Source organism: Rhinatrema bivittatum, chromosome 5 (assembly GCF_901001135.1).
Source record: "Rhinatrema bivittatum chromosome 5, aRhiBiv1.1, whole genome shotgun sequence".
NCBI lineage: Eukaryota > Metazoa > Chordata > Amphibia > Gymnophiona > Rhinatrematidae > Rhinatrema > Rhinatrema bivittatum.
The window spans coordinates 206446778-206470220 of NC_042619.1; the positions used below are offsets into that span (position 1 = coordinate 206446778).

Here is a 23443-nt window from a genome sequence, read left to right on the forward strand (position 1 = left end):
AACTGTTTTGCTCTGCTACTCCTAGACCAGCATTGGGGGGCAGGCTCTGACCTGAGGGGACTAAGCATGGTCCTGACTCTATTCTCTGAGAGAGCATGGATTTATGTTTTGGATCTTCCTAGGCCTGTTACTTTTTGATTCGGTGTTATGAAATACATTTTGTTTTGAACCTCAAAGCAGTTTGAATAAATCCCGCTTGGAACCTGCCATTGGAGATGCAGCGAGGTCCTGAGACGCCGGGGCCTGTGATACCCCCGCTGATGAGCACAAGCAAGGAGCTGAAGACAAAGTCAAGGAAAGAGCCAAGAAGGTCAGAGAGTTGTTCCCAGGAGCCAAAGTACTGCAGGCTGGGAAATAAATGCTAGTCTTCAGTTTTACAGAGGTCACAATGTTCAGTCCAAAATAATTAATATTTCTGAAGGCAGTAGAGTTAGATTACAGTGGCTTAGCTTAATAGAAGTCCTCAACTGAATCAAATTCAACCTTTTTATAGAACCTAGTTTTGGTAAGAAGATGTTGCGATTCACAGTACGGCAAAAAAACCCAAAACAAAACAGTTGGGTTCATTACATTAAAAAGAACAAATCTATCCTGAACTCCCTCTAACGTGATGAAAGAAGATCTCTGATTTAAAAGATCTATGCACCAGTCTAGTCAATGTTCTGCTGAACGAACTGCATGCATGAATATCAGTTCATTCTAGCGAGTGGTGATATCCATCCATTATCAAGACAATCTGCATTCGCAATAGTTCTTTAGCAAATCTTAGAAACAAGATCCTCAATCCCATTGCATGCAAATAATTAGAGAATGCATCACAAACTACAAAGCGCAATTAAACCTCTACAACGTGTTTTATTTTCTAATGCCTTATTTGGCATTCGGTGACATTCAAAGCAGGGGATTCAAAGGCACAACATCATCTTCCTTCCCTCCCTCCTCTCCCCAATATAACTGCTTTCCCTTTCCTCTCCCCCCCCCCCCCCACATGACTTTCCTTTCCTTCTCCTCTCCCCGGCATAATCATTTTTCCTTTCTTCTCTCCACCCCTCGGCTTGATCATCTTCCCCTCCATTCTGTCTTCTTCACATTCCACTGGCAAAATCACCTTTCCCTCCCTTTTCTCCACCCCCCATCTCTCTGGCATAATCACTTTCCCTATGTCTACCCTCCACCTCTTGACATAATCACCTTCCCTCACCCCACTGGTAATATTCATTTTCCCTACCATTTCCTCTCCCGTCTCACTCCCCTAGCATAATTATTTCTCTTCTCCCTCCCTTCCCACACTCCACTGGAATAATCACTTTCCCCCCTCCCTTTCTTCTTCCCTTACCCCCTGCTGGCATAAACACCTCCCCATATCTCTCCCCTCACCCCCCTTGTCATATAATCACCTTACCTTGCCTCTTCCTCTCCCCCCTCTGGAATGATCATCTTTTCTTCCCTCCCCTCTCCACCCCCTCCCCAACCTGACATTATCACCTTCCCTTCCCTCTTACCCCCCACTCCACTCCTCTAGCATCATCACCATCCCGTTCCCCCTGCCAACGAAGACTCCACGCCTCTGGCATAACCTCCATCCCTTCCCCCTCACCACGTTTCACTTTCCCTTCCCTATCCCTAGCATATTCACTTTGCTTTAATTCTTTCCTCTAACCCCCCCCCCCCCCACCCCCCCAACCAGATTCACCTTCGATCCAGACGAGCCTCAGCAGGCCGCAGTCCTCGCCTGTGCTGGGCCTGCGCAACCCGAGCCACTGCATCTCGTTGGCCTGCGCAGGGACCCAATGATGTTTCTGCAGGGTCAATGCAGGCCCAAGTCACCGCGGGCTGATGACGCTGCTGTAATTCCCTGCATTCCCCCCGCCGACTGGGGCTGGGGGGATTCACGGAGACCCTAGAAAGCCTCTGACCATACGCCGCGGTTACAAGACCACTAAAATGCAGGCAGGAGAGCTTCCATCCCATGCTACATCAGAAGGGATGATATTGCTCTACACAAAGCTGGAAGAGGAAGACAGCATGTTGGAAACACTCTAATTCCTTTGGTGAAGTAACTGACGGAAGTAAGCCTGAAATCTCTGAAATGAAGGGCTGCAGCTGCCTGCTGGGAGAGGAAAGAGCCTGCAAAGCTGGGAAGTACCGTGCGCTACTGTACAAGTCGGTTATTGCTCGAGGAAGCTTTTACCTCGTCGCTTATGCTGCTTTTGCTAATTTGTGTAATATCGTATTTGTTTGGCCCTATTTTGCCTCTGTGAGCAACAGTTCTACAGAAAGCGGTTTATAAAAGAAATGAAGACGTCTGGCACACAATGACTTCGTCAAAGGTAGCCAATCACCAGCAACGCCCTCAAGCAAGATCCAGAAGCAAAAGAATACAGAGGCAATACGGGGAATGGCGGGAAATAAACCCAACTCAATTTAAGATGCTACCCCAAGGTGAGGAAAATAGGAGACCTTTCCTTTAAGCTACTTTGCAGTCTTGCAAGGCATGAGGGCTTCGATGCCACTCTTGCACTAGTGATGGATTTCTTCCCTCCCTGAGACTTTACACACCAAGGAAATGTGCTCGGATCTCAATTTACAGCACAGAATTCAACTTACTCATTTCCAGGGGAAAACAACTGCATATAATCTGTATGACCATTTACAATGACAAATATAGTCATTAGCATATTTTTTTCTTTATTCCGACAGAGCATGTTAAGAGAAAAAGCAGCAAAATGCTAGATTATTCTTTAAAAATGTGCACATAATGAAGGAAAATTAATTCAACAGGCAGCACAAAGCAAATCAGCTCCATTTTAGAGGGATACTTCAACATGGAAAAGGTCCTGTAAAGTCACAGCAATCAATGGCAACTTTATTCCCTCACATTTTCAGCAAGAATTCACATCTCTTTCTCTGCCTCTTCCTGCCTAAACATGCATTAGAAGAAAGAAGCCTTATTCTGTTTTAACTGTGTGTGACGTATGGCTTTCACCCTCTCTGAATACACTAATCAGAAACAGACCAGCATGCTATCATTATGTGACATAGTTCACTTACTATATCGCCAAATGAATTCTTCCCTTTGCCTAAAGTAACAATTACAACAAACAGTTCTTCAAATACTATTTCCAGATCCTTTCCGCCTCTAAATGAACACAGGGGAGCATACGAGCAATAAATGGAGCTGCTGCCCTTCTATGGCAGGTGTGCAGCAGCTGACTCACCTGCCACTGCTTTAAGAGATCCCGGACACCTCTGGAGTCTTCCAGGATCCCTTCCTTGCGCGTGGCATCCTGCAGGACATTGGCAGTGGTCTCTGCTTCTGTCAGCCAGGCCAGGAACTTTTCCAGGTCCAGATGGAACTGCTGCAGCAGCCGGAGGGCTGCTTCCAGGGCTGCCTCCCGCTCATTGACCCTGCACAGGCACAAAAGGGAGACTGAGCACGATTCAAGGCAGAAAGCAGACACAAGCACACAAGAACACCACCATGGGTCAGCATTCCAGCCCCTGCCGATGAGCAGCCAAATTACAAACTACAGTCTGCGCTAAAGGTTAGCCCGAATCCTTCGTCCTGTTATGATGGGACCCCACTTAGTCCATTTGCAGTCTCACTACAATTTATTTGTCACAAAGACATGGTAAGGGGGGTGGGATACAAAATGACATCTGGCTGTTTTCTCAAAATTGATAGACACTTTTACCCCATTCGTGCTTTCTAAATTAATTTTGCTGCGAGATGCCCTCGCTGCTCATAACAGTAGGCTCACTTGCATACTTAAGATATCACGTGATTTTCCTTAATCTTCCCTTTGCATGTGTGACATTTAAAAACTACATGAAGGATCATTGTTATAAGCAGAAAAGGGAGTCCCACAGCAACAATAGGATACAATCAATCTAAGTAAGAATGCAGTCTGTTTGTAGTGTGATCCATCTTTATTAAACCAAAAAAAGGAGCTACCGAGCAGCAAATCTTTCTATTACTTACTGAGGAAAATTGTATTAGAGTAAGCATACGCGTTTAACATCAACACATAAAATGTTAAGAAACAGAGTCAGAGGTGCTCGGATAATCATAACTCAACATCCTTTAGCACAGTCATCACGACTACTGACCATTCAACAAGATACAGCATTGTAGTACGTGGAACAAGTCCAGTAGTTCCTTCAGATTTTGTAACAAACTCAATTTCAGGATACAAAACAGTTTTGACTGACTCTGTCGTCCGAGCAAATTTGCTCTTTACTGACGCATGCATGTTTTCTTATTACTCGTTACCACCAGAGTCCACCATGCACTCATGCTGGGAATGACTAGAGAAGCTAATTTCTTTCCCATGGATGACATTGGCTGAGGCCGTTATTCTTGCTTTGATTCAATAATGCAAATAAACCTTGAGCTGCCTTCTTGCAGCTCCTTTAGAGCTTGTTAACAGTTTTATCCCTTTTGGTGGGAGACAAAGTACTACAATTGATTCCTTTTGTTGGGCTACTGCCTATATGAAGTCAGTAAATTATGATTCTGAATGAATGCTGCAGCCCATTAGTGAAAGTTTAACGCCTTCCTGCTCTACATTTGATTGCTGCATAGCATGCTCCCAATTAAACTCTTCTTTTTGCCCCTGGCAACAAGGATTGCTAACCAAAAAGCTTTGTTCTTAAAATCAAAAGATATGCAATATTGCGCCATGGTGGCACAGTCTTGTTAAAATATCTGCCCTAGAGGGCCATATCATAAGTATTTCAGAAGAGAGAATGCAGTTTTGCAAGATGTTTCTTAGCAATATTTGGTCAGAATCAGATTATAGTCATGATGAAGAGGAAGTGTTATAATGGGAACACATTCTATCTCGGCTACCAGGATAAGAAGAACCAAGAGCAGGGTTACCCATACACAATGAAGGAACGATTTGCAAATTCTCCAGCAAAGCATATTGCCATAGAGGGAACATTTTTCACTCATCCTAGGTGCAAGCGCCATGGGTGCTTTTTTTTTTTTTTTTAAATTTTCAAAGATAAAGCACTCAGGTCACTCTCTTTAATCATTATCTATTCTACAAGGTGTGCAGGTATTAAAGTAACTATGAATCTTGTATCTGCTGCTTCTGCAGAAGGAACGGGGGAATTCTACACATGTAGACGTGAGAATTCAATTCTATGCATGTAGTTTATTTCACTGACCTAAACACATCCCTGGGAATGATTCTTTCTAATCTAGCTAAGAGTTTGCACCTCTTGAAAGGCCATGCAAACTTTTAGCTGGATTAAAGGGGCATAGCTTTTTGCCCTGGTGGATCTAGCCAGGTAACTCCATAGTTAGCTGCTTACATCCCTTTGGAAATTGTTCTCAAAATGTTTAAATAACTTGAACCTCATTTAACAATGGGTTACTTCTATTAGTGGTGATAATTCTGCTGGTTGAGTATGACAAATAATTATTTTCTCAGACAGCAGTTGGCGTTTTTTCTGCACTGATTTTTACATCTTTAAAGAAACAGCTCAGAGACAACTTGTTCCTTTCCTGGTGAGGAAGAATTTCATTATTCCTTTCAAATCAAAATATGGTCTGGAGCATGGCTGAGTTCTCAGGCTGGCATGGATAGCTCCCTTTGTCCACAGACCCGTGTATCTCTCCTCAACCAGGGCTTTTTTTTTTCAGGGGGTATGTGCTGGTACTGGCACTTTTTCCTCCACCTGCTGGATTTGCTCTGTCGTCCATTAAAAAAAAAAAAATCCATGCATCCTGCATGTGAGTATGGCACATTTTGTTTTCCAGAAAGAAAGCAGTATTCTCAACCATTAATGGGCTCAGTCAGGAATATGGGTGAGGTTTGAGATGTTCCGTTTTCTTTGTACTGTTGTTCAATGTGCTAAAGTTAAAATAATATATACAGAAAGCAGCGGTAGTTTTTTCATTTAAAAAAAAAAAAAAAAGGGTACCAGGTCAAGTTCAATGCCAGCCCCCTATATTCCACTATATTCAATGTATCCATATTCAATGGGGAAAAAAGAAGCAAGTTCATAAAGAATGTGGATGGCATGATCAGACTGAAAGCTGTGTATGGTGAATGAAAGGACATCATGAAACAGTTTAAAAGGCAGGGGAAGAGGCGCTGCAGTGGAATGGCCAGACTGGGCAAGCATATTGCTAGCTGATATACTACGTTACATTTTACAAGGCACTAGTACAAAATGAGTTTAAAAAAATGGAAATGTACAGATTCTGCAAGCCAATGCCAACCGGGCCCGAGTTACAAGGGTATAGGCCTCAGGAAGTCATGCGCTTTGAAAGTGCACCGATTGGTTGTGGCTCTCAGTGATGTCACCAGGGACAGATGTGAACACTTCCCTTACAATGCTGAGCTCTGCTGCACGCTGAAAGTGGTTCAGATTTTAGTAGTGAACAGTTCCACCTAATAAACGATGTAAGACTGAACTCTTCAATTAAAAATACTCAGCTGCAATTTATTAAGATAAAATCTTTGATTACAAAATCAGTTAAATGTAATTAAAACTGATTATCAAAATAATTGGGTTTTAAAAGCACTTGTTTTCTTACTCTTAATTACTGTGCAAACAACTAAATTTAATAAGTCCCAGATGCTGTGAAATAGACTGATAACATTACATGGCACCAATTACAGACTCACAAAGGACGAAGTATTTTAGTGTAATATGTACGGTATTTTGGTTAAAGAGATATCGCAGCTCTTTGACAGTATGGTGACTGGCGCAGCATGTTACTTCGGAGCACCCACCAGGCATCTGTGCCAACAGTGCCTGAAACATCTTCATACCTTTTCTCTTAAAGATATGAAAGCCACAGTGAGAAACAATAAAGTTATATCTGAAAGAAGATGAGGATTGATGAGCATCCTCAGTCTGAAGAACTCCCATGCTTGCTTTGCAAAAAGCAGAAGGCATTTCACCCTTTGAATGGGGATAAGACTCAAACTTTTGTTCACAAATACCCCTCATATCACAAAGGCTGCAAAACATGGTTATTTTGATTCAGCAGATTTAGTATCAGGGATTTTTTTGCCCATTAGCAAGGAAGGTTGTTTTATGTCAAATTTTATGTAATTTTTAAATGTTTTTATGATATTGCATTTGGTTTTATTGTTTTGTTTAAATTTTTGTATGCCACTTTGGCCAGATTTGTCTGATTTAGTGGGTTAAAAGAATTAATAAAAAAACCCTTGCTATGCTGTCTAGGCATACAGTTTCTGCTCGCGGCAGACTCACCACCTCGTTTATACCATAAGTGCAGCCTCTTTCAAAGACCAAAAACCACCCATGGTGGATCTGTGATCTGAGAGACAGAGGGGACAATTTAAGGATAAATTACAGCTGCAGTAATCATATAGTGAGAATCACATGCCTGCCACACTCTTTTTAGGATGTTTGTGGATTAGTATGACTTATGAAGAAGAGTAATCTGACAAACATCTGCTACCAATTCAAGGTGTGCTTGTAAAGTACAAGTGACGCAGTGACATTTTTGGCCAATGGGTCTGGATATTCCAGTTCTCGGTTCAGTGTTGCCTGGAGGAGGTCAGAGAACAGAGCATCTGTTGTGCCCATCCTACAGCACATGGAGGGACCGCAGGGACTTGTCACAGTAGAGAAGATTTTTGTTCTTTTTCTTGGGAGGAAATGCTGTCCGCCATTTTTGTCTGGAGGAAGGAGTTTAGGATTTAATCTGTTGCTGGCAGTTGAGACTTTCTGCCTGAGAGATCCCCCTTGAACGTCAGAGGAGAAACAGGAGACCCCCTGGTACCCTACGAGGAGCCTGGCTTCCAGCACCTGGACGGAAAGGTTTTCCCCAGTGCCTGCCACCTTGAAGTGCACTTACTCAGAAGAGCAGGACTGAGACTGGAGTTACACTAGGATTGTTTTGAAGATCAAATGATTGGTAGACAGATGATTTACTTTGATGATTTTAGTTGTAGTAAACTTTATTTTTTGGGACACCCCACTCGAGTGTCCACTGTTTATTGGTACTGAAGCAGAGAATTTGCAGCAAGTTCATCAAACTGTTAATTCACCTGGAGAAAGAGAGAGAGAGAGAGGGGGGGTATCCCCTCTGCAGCTTTGGGCCCTAGAGATTCAGCCTCCCCCCCCCCCCAAGTCAGAGAATCCATGTCCTGGGGCTGAAGGGACTTTGAGCAGGGACTTAACTCCGGGACTGTGTCCCCTGCACCTTCTCGGCTACCACCCTGAAGCAGGGGCTACATTTGAAATGTCACTAGAAGATTTGGTGGTACCAAGGCCGCCCATTGGAGGCAGACCAAACAATGATCAATGTAGGCAGCCTTTCTGAAAGACAAGGTTTATACATTTTTCGACTCAGGACAAGAATTCAGAAATAGGTAACATTATCACAGGCAACCACTTGGGTGCCAAATTTCGACGGCACCAATTACCCGGGCCAAATTGGAGCCTACTCCCACTTACTTTAGTGCTGTGTGCTGGTGCCACTCTGGTCCAATCCTCACATCCAACTTTTAAATATACAGGGAGGAGCCATCACCTATCCTCCCCCCCCCCTCCTCACTAGCCCTTACCCTCCAATACTGCCTATATGAGTCTAAATCCTATATCCGACCATGTTTTGACTCTGTCCCAGTAGTTGTAAAGAGATCCTGAATTATAATGGTTCTGGTTTGCTGGCATGTAAGACTATGAATGTCTGATAATTTATTTATTTATTTATTTAACATTTTTCTATACCAACCTTCAAGGTTAAATACCATATCAGGTCGGTTTACATCGAACAGGGGTAGATCAGTGTAACATAACATAACATAGGAACAACTTTTTATAATTAGTGGAGGTAAAGCAGAAAAGTAAGAAAGTTACATAATAACAAGGACCATGAACTAGGAAGCTGAATTCAGCTGGAAAAAGAGAAACCTTAAGAATGTATTAAATTAAAATACTAGGAGACTAGTAACTGATGAGAATATTGAAGGGGCGAAGTTCCAAATTCAATGCTGAGTAGTTGTAGTTGTCTAGTGAAAGTTTGAAGGATCAGGGAAGGCTTGTAAGAAGAGCCAAGTTTTGAGTTTTTTTTTAAAATGTTGGTAGGCACAGTTCCATTCTGAGTTCTGCAGGTAGGTTGTTCCAGATGGCTGGACCTGCTGTGGAAAAAGCTCGGTCTCTGGTAGAGATGAGTCGTGTAGCTTTAGAAGGTGGGGATTGTAGTGCTCCTTTGTAGGTTTCTCTCATTGGTCTGTTGGAAGTGTGGAGTTTGAGTGGGAATTCGAGGTCAAGATGGAGGAAGCTATGAATTGATTTGTGAATTAGAGATAGAGCTTTGTGCAGAGCCCTGTGACTGACTGGTAACCAGTGTAAATTACAGAGGACGGGCGTAATGTGGTCTCTCTGGTTGGTGCTTGTTAAAATTCTCACTGCAGCGTTTTGTATCATCTGTAAGGGCTTGGTTGTTGAGTTGGGTAGGCCAATGAGGAGAGAGCTGCAGTAGTCAATTTTGGCAAATATTAGGGATTGAAGAACAGTCCTAAAGTCATGAAAAAATAGGAGAGGTTTGAGTCTTTTTAACACTTGAAGTCTGTAGAAGCACTCTTTAGTTGTGGTTTTGATCATATTCTTTAGGTTAAGACGGTTGTCTATAATTACTCCAAGGTCTCTCACATGAGTGTGGGTGAGAAGGTGTTTGTGATGGATCTGTGACGAGGGGTTTTCTTGGTTGGAGGAAATGAGGAGGAGTTCAGTCTTAGAGGCATTGATGACCAGGTTTAGACTGTTGAGGAGATTAGTGATGGCTTGTAAGCTGTTGTTCCAGAGTGCGATGGATTTGTTAATAGATTCTGTTATGGGAATCAAAATCTGGACATCGTCCGCATAAATGTAGTGAATAAGGTTAAGACTGGTTAACAGTTGGCAAAGGGGAAGGAGGTAAATATTGAAAAGGGTAGGTGATAGGGATGAACCTTGTGGTACGCCAAGGGAAGAATTTGTAGATGGTGATTCTTTATTGTTTATTTTGACTTTAAAACTTCTATTACTGAGGAACGACTTGAACCAATTGTGGACTGTTCCTGAAATGCCTATGTCTGAGAGGCGATTCAAGAGGATGGGGTGGTTGACTGTGTCAAAAGCCGCCGAAATGTCTAAAAGGATTAGGAGAAAGGAGTGTCCTTTGTCTAGACCCATAAGAATATGGTCAGTTAGAGATATGAGTAGGGTTTCTGTGCTGCGAGATTTGCGAAACCCATATTGGGAAGGGAAAAGTAAGTTGTGATCTTCTAAATAATCCGAGAGCTGGATGTTGACCAATTTTTCTGTGATTTTGGCTAGAAATGGTAGATTAGAGATAGGGCGGAAATTTGCCAGCACACCAGGGTCTAGGTTATGTTTCTTGAGGAGTGGTTTCAGGGAGGCGTTTTTTAGATTATCTGGGTAGAGTCCTTGAGTTAAGCAGCAGTTTATGATTTTGGTTAAGGGACCAGAGATTATATTAGGAATAAGTAGCAGTAGCTTGGAAGGAATGTTGTCCGATAGGTGGCTGGATGGTTTCTGCCTTTTAAGAATGGATTCGATCTCTTTGGTCGATATTAATTCGAATTTATCGAATTTGACTCCCTTAAGAATGTAGGTGTTATCGAATGAGGTGTTGTAGTCAGTCTTGGTAGGAAGGAGAGCAAGTGTGTTTGAAATCTTCTGCTGAAAGAAAAGGGCTAGCTCATTTGCTTTGGACTGAGCTTGTTCGTCAGGTATCGATGGTGGTAGAGACTTTGTTATTTGAGAGACATATGCAAAGAGGGTTTTTGCATCAAATTGGATGTCATGGATTTTTTTACCGAAGTATTCTCTTTTTGCTTTTAGAATGGAAGTCCTGTAGTAATGTAGTGTTCCTTTGTATGACAATAGTGTAGTGGTGGAAGGTGCTTTGCGCCATTTATTTTCTTTGTGGCGTAATTCTTGTTTTATCCGTTTGAGATCGTTGGAAAACCAAGGTTGGTTTCCTTTTTTTGTCGTGTTGCTTAGTTTTGTGATTAATGGGCAGAGTTTGTTTGCTACCTCTTCAGTGATCTTGTGCCATGATAGCACTGCTGTGTTAGGGTTGGATAGATCTAAGTTCGAGATTTCCTTGGAGAGATGTTCACTGAGGGTCTCAGAAGCACAAGGTTTCCTGAATTGAAAAGAGGAAAGGTGCTGTGGGGAGGGAGATTGTTTTTTTGTAGTGAGGGTGGTAGTTATCAGAAAGTGATCTGACCAGGGGATAGAAGTACACACAGGTTCCGTAGAGTTAGAAAAATTAGAGTTGATAAAAATAAGGTCCAGGGTGTGTCCTGCTTTGTGTGTAGGTTTGTTTACAATCTGAGTGAATCCCATTGCACTGAGGGCTGTGAGGAGGGCGTCACAATTGGGTGGGTGGGAAGAAGCCTCAAAGTGAATGTTGAAATCTCCCATGATTATGGTGGGTGAGTCAGTGTTGACGTGTTTCACCACAGATTCTATAAGAGGGGAAGCATCTGTGTCTAATACTCCTGGGGGTGCATAGACTAGTAGTACTTGCAGCTGGTTCGATTTGAATAGACCTAGCTCAATTTTAGATTCTGACTTAATTGTATGTGGAGTTAGTCTGAGTTCTTTTTTGGTGGCTAGTAACAGACCGCCTCCTCTCTTTTTTTGTCTGTGAATTGTAAAAACGTCATATTTGTGGGTGGGTAATTGGTTGATTAGGGCAATGTCCGAGTTTTTTAGCCAGGTTTCTGTGATAGCACAGACGTCTAGGTTACAGTCCAAGAGATAGTCGTTGAGGATGTGAGTCTTTTTTGTCAGAGATTGAGAGTTAACTAGTGTCACTGAGAGGAGAGATAATCCTAGGAACTGAGTCAGCGGATTGATCATGATTGGAATGAGAGATCTAGGAGTTCTTACTGGAGGTACCAGAGTCAGAGCTGGAAGCATGCTGCGGTGTAATCGATGGTATCTAATTGGAATATGTTGGGCTAGCATGTTGGAGAGTCTTGCTGGATGTGGGGGAGGCTGAATGAGAGCTGGGTGGATGATGAAGAGTCTTGACTGACGGTGAGGAGGCTAGAATGAATGTTGGAATGGCTGCTGGTGTGAATGGGTGAAAGGTGGCTTTATTTCAGACAGCAGAATCTGTTAGCCCAGTAACTTTGCAGTCAGTAACAATTTATTAATTTATTAAGGTTATAGATTTAGATTCTTCCCTGGATAGGGCTCGGGGCTTCCTCGGGGCTTTACGAAGGGGCGAAACAAAGGGGCAGGCCCCTTTGTCGCGCTCCTTTGGCGCGCGGCGCCGTAGGGAGAGGAGATTTAAACTTCCCTCTGCTGCTGTCTGATTGGCCGGATCGGGCTGGTGGGCGGGTCTTAGCGCCGGGGCCGCTGCTCAATCTGTGAGGTCGGCGATCAGGCCCGCCGGGGGGAAGGGAAAATTCAACAGGCCTTACCCCGACGGGTCTGGGCGCCGATCGCGCAGGCCTCCCTCCTCTGAGGAACGAGCGATGTCAGCTTCGGTAAGTAAGGGCAGCAGGCAGGCAGTCAGACGTGGCGCCGGAGGGAGAGGAGATTTAAACTTCCCTCTGCTGCTGTCTGATTGGCCGGATCGGGCTGGTGGGCGGGTCTTAGCGCCGGGGCCGCTGCTCAATCTGTGAGGTCGGCGATCAGGCCCGCCGGGGGGAATTATAATTATAATTATAATAATATATAATTATATAATAATATATAATAATATAATTATAATAATTATAACTAGAAGAGCAGAATAAGAGGGGGAATGGTTTGGTTCTGGTATTTATGGATCAGAGACTGTTTGGGAGAGCTTGAATAACTTCTAGGTTGAGGTCTCAGGACTGCACACATAGGTTTTGCTCTTGGCAATTGCTAACACTTTGGAGGGAGATGGGGGGGGGGGGTTATTTTACTGTGACTATCTGGTAACAGGAATCCTACTTTCATATAAAAAGCTGAATTAAAAACAATCAGGCCCCCTGTCAGTTCAAGGCCTGCATCTGCGATTGCATTTGACACAATAATCATCATCACATCTTTAGACTGAAATCAGGCTGACAGTGCTCGACTCGGGGCTGCTCTTTCCAATTACAGGAAATTTGCGGACCAGCTCATCTTTCAGGAAAGGCGTTTACATTTACATTTCTAGAGAGCCGAAAAAGTGCGGCGATGGAGGCAGCAATTTAACTCGCTAACTTTTACAATAACTATTTTCTTTCAAATGCACACATCTGACAGAAAAGAAGAGTCACCAGCTATGCACTCTTTCTCATCTGCAAGAGATTGCAGAAAAACACAACCTCCCCTTTGGGGAGAGAGGGGGACGGAATGGGTGAGAATGAAGGTGCACACCTATGAGTCTCTCCCCTCGTCTTACAGTTTTTAAACCGTTGTCTGCAAAATGTGCAGGGAAGTCCCATCTTTCACAATGTAGTGGTGAGGTTTGCCCACCCCAGCATCCCCTGTGACTTCTCAGAGGACAGAGCACTCACCATGTGCGCTGCCGCGCCACCTTCCATCTTATTCCTTTAATCTCAATTCTCCTCCCTTCTGTAACAGGTGTTCTCACAGGACAGCAGGATGTTAGTCCTCACATATGGGTGACATCATCAGGATGGAGCCCAATCACGGAAAACGTCTGTCAAAGTTTCCAGAAGTTTGACTGGCCCCTACTGGGCATGCCCAGCATGGCACTAACCCTGCAGCCAGCAGGGGTCCCCCTTCAGTCTTATTTGAAAGCTACAGGCAGTGCCGAAAAATAAAACAACAAAATGTTACGAACCCAACACTGCGGGGTGGCGGGCGGGTTTTGTGAGGACTAACATCCTGCTGTCCTGTGAGAACACCTTTTACAGATAAGCAACATTTGCTTTCTCACAGGACAAACAGGATTGTAGTCCTCACATATGGGTGAGTACCGAGCTGAAGATGTCCAAACATGCACCAAATGTACCCAAAGGCGTGCAACAGGCACAACAACTGGGATGTAAATTGGTAGAAGGCATCCTGAACCCCACCGGGCAGGCAGAAGGGTGTAGGTACGTCACGTTGTAAATAAGTTGCGAAGGACAGACTGGCCAAAGATGGAATCTTGTCTTCCGGCTTTGTCCAAGCAATAGTGGGCTGCAAAGGTGTGGAGAGAACTCCAGGTTGCAGCCCTGCAAATATCAGGAAGTGGCACCGATCGTAGGTGTGCTACTGAAGTCGCCATGGCCCTCACAGTGTGTGCTTTAACACGGTCTTGAAATGGAATGCCCGCTTGCTGATAGCAAAAGGATATGCAGTCCGCCAACCAGGAGGAGAGAGTCTGCTTACCCACAGGCTTCCCTAACTTGTTAGGGTGGAAAGAGATGAACAATTGAGTGCTTTCCCTGTGGGCAGCTGTATGGTCTAGGTAAAACGCTAGAGCCCGTTTACAGTCAAGGGTATGCAGAGCCTGTTCTCCTGGGTTGGCATGGGGCCTGGGAAAAAAGGTAGGTAGTATAATGGATTGATTAATGTGAAATTCCGATACTACCTTGGGCAAGAATTTAGGGTGAGTGCGGAGTACCGCCCGGTCCTGCAGAGGTTTAGTGTAAGGCGGATAGGTAACTAGAGCCTGCAACTCACTAACTCTGTGAGCTGAAGTGATTGCCAAAAGGAAAATCACTTTCCATGTGAGATACTGAAGTTCACAAGAGTGAAGAGGCTCGAAAGACGGTTTCATGAGCTGACCGAGAACCAGATTACGGTCTCAAGAAGGGGCCGGAGGACACAGTGGAGGCTTGATGTGGCGCAAACTCTTTAAAAAGCATGTTACAAGGGGTTGTATTGATAAAGGGACATCCCCGATACCTTTATGGAAGGCGGCTACCGCACTGACATGCATTCTGATAGAAGAGGTCTTTAGACCTGATTCTGATAAATGCCAAAGATAGTCCAGAAACTTCAGGATTGGACAGGAAAAGGGGTCAAGGGACTGAGAAGAGCACCATGATGTGAACCTTTTCCATTTGTAAGAGTAAGATTTTCTCATGGAAGGCTTTCGCGAAGCAATCAAGGCACGGGAAACTGGATCTGAATGGTTAAGTGGTTGAAGGATTAACCTTTCAACATCCATGCCGTCAGGGACAGGGTTTGAAGATTGAGATTGCGTAGGCACCCGTTGTTTTGAGTGATCAGGAGCGGGTCCTTTCCCAAGAGAATATGCCTGCAGATGGAGAGATCCTGAAGTATTGGAAACCACACTTGGCGTGGCCAGTGAGGTGCTATCAGGATCATGGTTCCCTTGTCCTGACGTAACTTCACGAGAGTCTTCGAGAGAAGAGGGAGTGGAGGGAATGCATAAAGCAGACCGGTTGCCCATGAGAGGGAGAATGCATCTCTGGGCTGAGAGTGTTCACTGCGAATGAGGGAGCAGTAGTTGAGGGTTCTGAGGGGACGCAAAGAGGTCTATCTGAGGATATCCCCATTGTTGGAAGATGGAGTTCGCTACCAAGGGGTTGAGAGACCACTCGTGCGGTTGAAAGACGCGACTCAGCTTGTCTGCCAGCACATTGTCCACTCCCGGCAAGTAGGTGGCCCTGAGGTACATCAAATGGGAGAGAGCTTCCGCCCATATCTGTGCAGCTTCCTGACACAGAAGGAAGGAGCCTGTGTTTCCCTGCTTGTTGATGTACCACATTGGCCGTCTGAATTAGGATGACCTGATGTGACAGGCGATCCTGAAAGGTCCTGAGAGCATATCTGATTGCTCGAAGCTCCAGGACATTTATTTGGTATTTGGCTTCCTCTGGAGACCAAGAGCCTTGTGTCTGGAGACCGGCTACGTGGGCTCCCCAACCAAGATTGGAAGCATCAGTGGTGAGAGTGATTTGAGGATTTGGTACCTGGAAGGGCAAGCTTTGGAGGAGATTGATCTGATTTTTCCACCGGGTGAGCGACAGACGGAGCAAATCGGTGACGTGGACTACGGTCGACAGAGGCTGAATAGCTTGAGCCCATTGAGACCTCAGAGTCCAGTGCATGAGTCTCATGGCCAAGCGGGCCATTGGTGTGACATGGACTGAGGACGCCATGTGTCCCAGAAGGATGAGAAATTGGCGTGCAGTCGTGGAGTGCTGAGATTGCAGCTGGTGAGCAAGAGACACAAGAGTTAGTGCTCGTTGTCGAGGCAGGAAAGCCTTTGCCTGTAAGCTGTCCAAGTCTGCCTCAATGAACGATAAGGTTTGAAATGGGACTAAATAGGATTTGTAATTGACAAGAAACCCTAACGAAATTAGCATGTGTAAGGTTAGATTGAGGGACGACAGAGAGTGGGAGCCCTTATTAACCAATCGTCTAGATAGGGGTAGACGTGAACACCTTGGGTCCTGAGGAAGGCTGCGACAACTACGAAGCATTCTGTAAAGACTCATGGTGCAGATGCTAGGCCGAATGGAAGCACTCGGTACTGATAGTGCTTGGGGCCTACTAGAAACCTCAGGTACTTGCGATGAGCTGGAGTTATCGCAATGTGGGTGTATGTGTCCTGGAGGTCCAGAGAGCGGAGCCAGTCTCCTCTATGTAGAAGAGGTAGAAGCGATCCCAAGGTGGCCATCTTGAACTTTTCTTGCTGGAGGTACTTGTTGAGGGCCCGTAGATCTAGAATAGGATGGACGCCTCCCGATTTTTTGGGGATTAGGAAGTACTGGGAATAGAACCCTAGGCCTTGCTGAGAGTGTGGAACGGGTTCTATTGCTCTTGACTGGAAAAGGAGGGAGACCTCTTGATCCTGAAGAATGAATTGATCGGATGTTCTCCATGTCTGTAGAGGCGGAGAATCCGGTGGCAGAGTGAGAAAGTTCAGATGGTAACACTGAGCAATGATTGCCAATACCCATTGGTCGGATGTGATTGAATGCCACATGTTGTAGAAGTGGCACAGTCTACCTCCTACTGGTAGGTGGACAGAGGAATCTGGCTGCTGTTCTCTAAGTGGAAGTCAAAAACCTGAAGCAGGCCCTGGTTGGGGAGCTGCTTGTGGTTTTTGTTTTCGGGTTTGGCGAGACTGCGGTTTTTGATAAGGTCTCAGAGCACGGTATCTGGCTGGTGGCGGATAGGATTTCCTTGGACAGTAGAACGACTTCTTAGAGTCCTTTCTAAAGGGCTGCTTTGAGGAGAAGTCAGAAGGCATCGAAGAGGGCTGTTTGAGGGTCTCATGATGGTCTTTTAATTCAGCCACCGTGCGTTGGATCTGTTCACCGAACAGATTATTTCCTATACAAGGCAGGTTGGACAAGCGGTTTTGCACTTCTGGGCGAAGGTCAGAAGACTTGAGCCAGGCCCATCATCTTGCCGAAACAGCAGCTGCAGACACTCTGGTAGAGGTGTCAAAAATGTCATAAGATGTTCTAATCTCATGCTTGCCTACCTCAAAACCTTTGCTTACATGGGTTTGTAATTGGTCTTGGAATTGCTGAGGCAGGAGTCTAAGAAGTCCTGTATCTGTTTAAAAATGACCCTGTTATATTGGGTCATATAAAGCTGATAGGTGGCAATTCGGGAGATGAGCATGGCTCCTTGGAATACTCAGCGACCAATGTTGTCTAGGAATTTCTGTTCCTTACCAGGAGGGGCAGATGAGTGAGGTTTTGACCTTTTTGCCCTCTTTTGTGCAGACTCTACCACGACCGAGTGGTGATCAAGCTGTGACTTCTGAAAACCTGAGGCTGATTGTACTAAATAAGTAGTATCAGCTTTCCTGTGTACTGGAGCAACTGCTCCTGGATTTTCCCAGTTCTTCTTGAGGACGGGAAATAGAGGTTCTTCTTGAGGACGGGAATAGAGGTTCTTCTTGAGGACGGGAATAGAGGTTATTACCTTGGGGGCATCCAGGAATTGGAGCAACTCCATCATCTGGTGCCTATCCATCCTGTTCCGTCTGCAACTGAAAAGGAACCAATTCAGCCATTTCCTTCACAAAATTTATAAATGAGAGGTCCTCTGCAGGAGAACGCTTTCTACCTTCAGTGGGTGAAGGTGGTGAAGGTAAGTCATCGGTGACTGATGAGGTATCATCTCCCCAGGTATCATAAAGATCAACACCTTTCCCTCTAGGAAGTAGAGGGGGACAGGGTGGTTGGATACCTGAAGGACCTGGTCTAGGTTCCGAAGGAATCGGAGGAATTATCGGAGGCACCGATAATGGCATCGAAGGCATCGGTATAGGCATCGAGGGCATCGATGGATGGCTCGGTGGCGCCGATTGACGTATCGGTACCGATGGTTGGATCGGTGGCAAGGGACGTACAGGCATCGATGGCTGAGGCATAACTCCGGATGGAGGAATGCGGAACGGTGTTTCTACTCCCGATGATGCTATAAGTGGGGAGGGCATCGGAGCCATTGGAGACCCGGGATCCATCGATGGAAAGGCAGCCATCAGGGCTTCCATCCTGGATAGCAGCGGTGCCAGCGCTGCCGGAATAGGATCGATGATCGGTTCCACAGTCGGTGCCGGTGTCGATGCCGGAGGAACCTGAAGACGTTGCATCGTCTTGTCGATGGCCTCCTGGACCATCCAGTCCAGTTCTTCTCGGAGACCTGGAGCAAGCAGCCCCGGCTCTGGAACTGAAGAAGGAGGCAGAGGCATAGCTGGAGGGACCACCGTTAAAGGTGGAGTCACGGCTCCCGATCCCCGATTGGGTGAGGGTTGCCTTGGAGACCCGGTCACAGGAGTGGTCGGTGCCTTTCCTGGACGGGGCTTCTTCGACAGCAGCTCAGACGATGGCGAGGTCGATGATTTCGCTCCCTCGATGGTCCGAGTCTTACGGTGTCGAAGGCGATGCTTCTCCCTGCAATCCCCTCGATCCTGAGGGGGAGTAGAGGGTGTCGATGGCCGAGAAGTCGTCGATGCCAGTTGGTCACCGGTCGGCGGTCGATACTGGCGTGAAGTCGACGGTGCCGGTTCTGACGTCATCGATGCAATGGACGGAGTCGGGGTTTGAGAACGGAAGAGAAGTTCCATCTTCTCCATTCTGGCCTTGTGACCCTTCGGTGCCATTAGGGCACATTTGGTGCAGGTCAAGACATCGTGCTCGCGTCCTAGACACATTACATAGACTTTATGGGGGTCTGTGATAGACATGGTGCGGGTACAGTCCGGGCACCGACGAAACCCCGACGCCATGGAAAAATATTTAGCTGTGGTACGGTCGACGGCCAATAGGCCACGAAGGTCAAAATCGACGGTAATCGCCGGGAAACGGGTAAAAACTTACCAGAGTACCGCGGACTGAGAAAAGTTAGAGGAGGGACCCCGTGGGGCAATTTAACTTTTAGTAATTCCGTGAGGAAAATTCCTGTCAGGAATCTCTTCAGAGCTCCTTTACCGTGAGGCTACTGCTGCTCGAAAAAAAGAAGACTGAAGGGGGACCCCTGCTGGCTGCAGGGTTAGTGTCATGCTGGGCATGCCCAGTAGGGGCCAGTCAAAGTTCTGGAAACTTTGACAGAAGTTTTCCGTGATTGGGCTCCATCCTGATGACGTCACCCATATGTGAGGACTAACATCCTGCTTGTCCTGTGAGAACACTAACCTTCATTTTCCATCTTCCCCAACACTCATTCTCCTGTAACCTAACCCTAACCATCGTTTTATTAATTCTAACCTTCATTCTCCTCCTTCCTGACCCTAACCCTCATTCTCCTCTCCATTACACCCAGGTTAGCAGGACATGGGGCCTCTTGGCTTGCAAGAAAACCTGAATGGTGATTTCCAGACTACACATGAACAATGTAACAGAAGAAGTCAGAACTGATGCAAGAAGATTTGGTGCTCTAGGCAACATCGCTCATTCCTACCGGTGGCAGAGGCTCCAGCCCCTAGGTGACATCCCTCCCCTCCTACTGGTGGCAGTGGTTCCAGCACAAAGCTCCCATTTTTTGGTAGTGGCTCTGAGCCTTGTGCTGGCAGGATTTTGAGGCCTCCAAAATGTTGCCGCTCTAGGTGGCCACCTAGTTTGCCTAATAGAAGCACTGGCCCTGAAAGACATTTCTTTAAAATTTTCTCCATTTCACTCCTTTCTTGTTGTGCCAGTCACTATAAACTGAATCATGGTGAGATAGTCCCGGGATGGAAACCTTTAGCACCACTCTTCTACTAAAAGCAAACAAATATTTTATCAATGGTTGTTTAGAGTTACATTTTGGAAATAATGCTGTTTAGCTTTGACTTGAGAATGGCAGAGTTATGCTGTAATAAGCAGAGGGTTTGCTATGAGACTGTGTACCTGCTAGACCATTTGACTCAACTTAAAAGGCATTATTATCCTTGTCAGGGTTGTTGCAAGTTAAGATGTCTTCTGCTAAACAGTCCTTGTAGAACATGATTTAAGGTATTCATGTAATACACTTACAGGTTAATTTTAAAAGGATTTACACGTGCAAATGTAATATACTATCATAGCAATTATAAAAAGCCATTTACGCATGTAAAGTGCACTTACACATGTATAACCTATGGAGAATTCTATGGTTTATATTGTAGCAATTTTCAAGAGCACACTTACACAGGTAAAGTGCATTTACACATGTAAAATCCTATTATAAGCATGTAAATGCAGTACTGTCATAAAGTGATTCAATGAGAATTCCAAATATACATCCATAAATATTAAATAATACAAACAGAGAACAATAAAACAAAGATAAAACATTTAGAAGCTAGATCCAGAACGCCTACACTGGCCAAGCAAAAGCTCCCAGAAAATGCATAGCGAGTTCAGTTTGCTTTCTTTTTGCAAAAACTTGAGGATGTGATTGTAAGTTAAAGCATGTAAAGGTTAAAACTGGGCCAGTTGTGAGTATTTAGGAGGGGAAAGTGGAAGCGGCTGTGTGCTGCTCTTTTAAAGGGAATAACGTTTTCTTGCTGTGTGGAAGGTTGTGTGTGTGTGTGTTTTGTGATTCATAGCTTTTGATGGTTGGTTCTGTGTTTGGGGCTGACCTGTATGTATTTGTAACTCACTCTGTGCTGAAAGAGTCAGGCAAAAAATTGAGTTTAACCAAATAAATAAATACATAAATCATGCTATCAGCCACCAGCAAGGTAGCAGCAGTATAACATCAGTCACATCCAGTTTCTCTCGTATCAATGAATTCCAATTTCGCTGCAAGACTTGAAAATCCTAACCCCAAAGACACTGATAGAATGGAGATTTTAGGATGGATATTGAGTGCACTGAAGTGGTACAATATTAATTAATGCAGGAACTGCATGGAGAAGGCAGTTTACCAGGTGAAATTGAGTCTTTCTTGCCCCCCCAGGGTTGGTAAAACTGCATGCGTGGTACTATCCGCATGGTACAGGGGCATTCCCTGGGGCAGGGCTCAGTCAGGGCAGACAACAATGCTTGCAGTTTCAGCATTTTTTCAGAACGCTAGGCGCTGAAATCCTAGCAGAAAAATCACAGTACAGACCTCTGCGGGGACTTTTTCTTGAGGCAATAATCAAAGGAAACGTGTGCCTGATACTTTTCCTTCGAAAACTGGCACAGAGCCTGCGGGCAAAGAATACCTGCAGGCTTTGCACCGATGTGGGCAGCTTGGAAAGCGCCCCCTCTGTATCCAAAAGTATTTCGGGTGAAGGTCATACACCAGATCCTCATAAGCTCCTACATAATTGCCCTCCCCACCCCCTGTATAACAGCGCACATGATGGGCTGCGACTGTGACAGCTGCTGAGCTCCTGTCCCTTCCACCTATGCTGTGACTGTGGACTCAGAGGGCATGGTTTGTTTACTCCTATTTAAACTATCGCATAAGCCAGCTGAACAATTTAAGTTGTCGTCTTCTCCAGGTGCTACTATGACAGCAAGGTAGCTGGGCGAGGAGCTCCATAATCAGTGTAAATTGCTGGAGGAATCTCTAGGTCATCACTGCCACTCCCAGCACTGCACGACTTAACGAGTGGTAACCTGTGCCGTGTCCACTGCAGAAGATATTCTTCTTAACAAGCCCCTCTCTACCTCAGACCAGGCTACTCTCTCTGACTAGGTGACCACTGAACCCCCTCTGAATGGTTTTCCTCTTTATCTGTTTTCTTGTGGAGAGGGCTCTGTGAGGCCCCTGTCTGTAACCCTGGTCTCTTCCATTTAACTGTTATTATGTTTAAGTGGATTCCACTGCAGCAGTTCCTGTGGACCCTAGATAACCAATCTGCACCTTCTCTCCGCATGCTAATCAGCTCCCACAGCACGCAATATTACATGCGGCATGAGCAAACTTGATGAAAATTTCAGTTACCTTCACTTTCTGCCTGCAATGCTGCAATATTTTCATATCAGAACCACCAGGTGTTAGTTTAAAATGTAGAAAAAAAACTGGATATAATATTGCAGTACTATTCTGAACTGTCAAGGACTTGCTAGAATGAATAAGTGAGATTAATTTGAAAAAAAGAATTTAAACTGATGTGAAGAAAATGAGTCTCCTTAGAATGCAATAGCTAAGAATTCTGTTTATATTTCAGAGGCAAAAGGCATGTCAGTGTCTGCTTAAATGTAACCTTGACGGTAGGCATCTCAGTGTCTGCCCCCATGTAACCCTGAGGATACATGTCAGTGTCTGATTCCATGTGATCCTGTGATAGGCATGTTAGTATCTGCTCCCATGTGACCCTATGGGTAGGTATCTCAGTGTCTGCCCCCATGTAACCCTGAGGATACATGTCAGTGTCTGATTCCATGTGATCCTGTGACAGGCATGTTAGTATCTGCTCCCATGTGAAACTGTGGTAGGCATGTCATTGCTTGCTCTCATGTGACCTTTCAGTATGCATGTCAGAGTCTGATCCCATGTAACCTCAGGGGCAGGCATTTTGGTGTCTGCTCCCATGTGACCTTGTAGGAAGCATGTCAGTGTCTGCAGTTATGTGACCCTAGGAGTAGGCATGTTGGTATCCAGTCCCATATGATCCTAAGATAGCAATGTCTGTGTTTGGTCCCATGACCCTGTGGGAGGTAAATCAGTGTCTGATCCAATGTGACCCTGGTATAGGCATGGCAGTGTCTGCTCCCATGTGACCATGCAGGGAAGCTTATCAGTATTTGATCCCATGTTACTCTGGGGGTAGACATGTCAGTATCTACTCCCATATGACCCTGTGGGAGGCAAATCCATGCCTGATCCAATGTGATCCTGGGATAGGCATGGCAGTATCTGCTCCCATGTGACCCTGCAGCAGGCATGCCCATGTCCACTCTCATTTGACACTGGGGATAGGCATGTCAGTGTGATCCCATATAATCCTAGGGATAGGCATGTCTGTATCTGCTCCCATGGGACCTTCTATTAGGCATGTTAGTGTCTGCTCCCATGTAGCCCTGTAGAGTGCATGTCAGTGTTTGATTCCAAGTGACCCTGGGTGTAGGTATTTCAGAGTCTGCTCCCATGTGACTCTGTAGCAGGCATTTCAGTGTCTGCT

General features: G+C 45.3%; 1 protein-coding gene across 4 annotated transcripts in view; it reads right to left on the bottom strand.

The window, feature by feature from the left end:
- The window catches only part of DMD (dystrophin), a 3148630-nt gene that overhangs the window by 498514 nt on the left and 2626673 nt on the right, over positions 1-23443 (bottom strand). For all 4 annotated transcript variants that reach the window (XM_029603105.1, XM_029603098.1, XM_029603099.1 and 1 more), the window contains one exon: positions 3219-3408. In XM_029603105.1, the coding sequence (XP_029458965.1) occupies positions 3219-3408 (190 nt within the window). The remainder of the gene's footprint in view (positions 1-3218; positions 3409-23443) is intronic.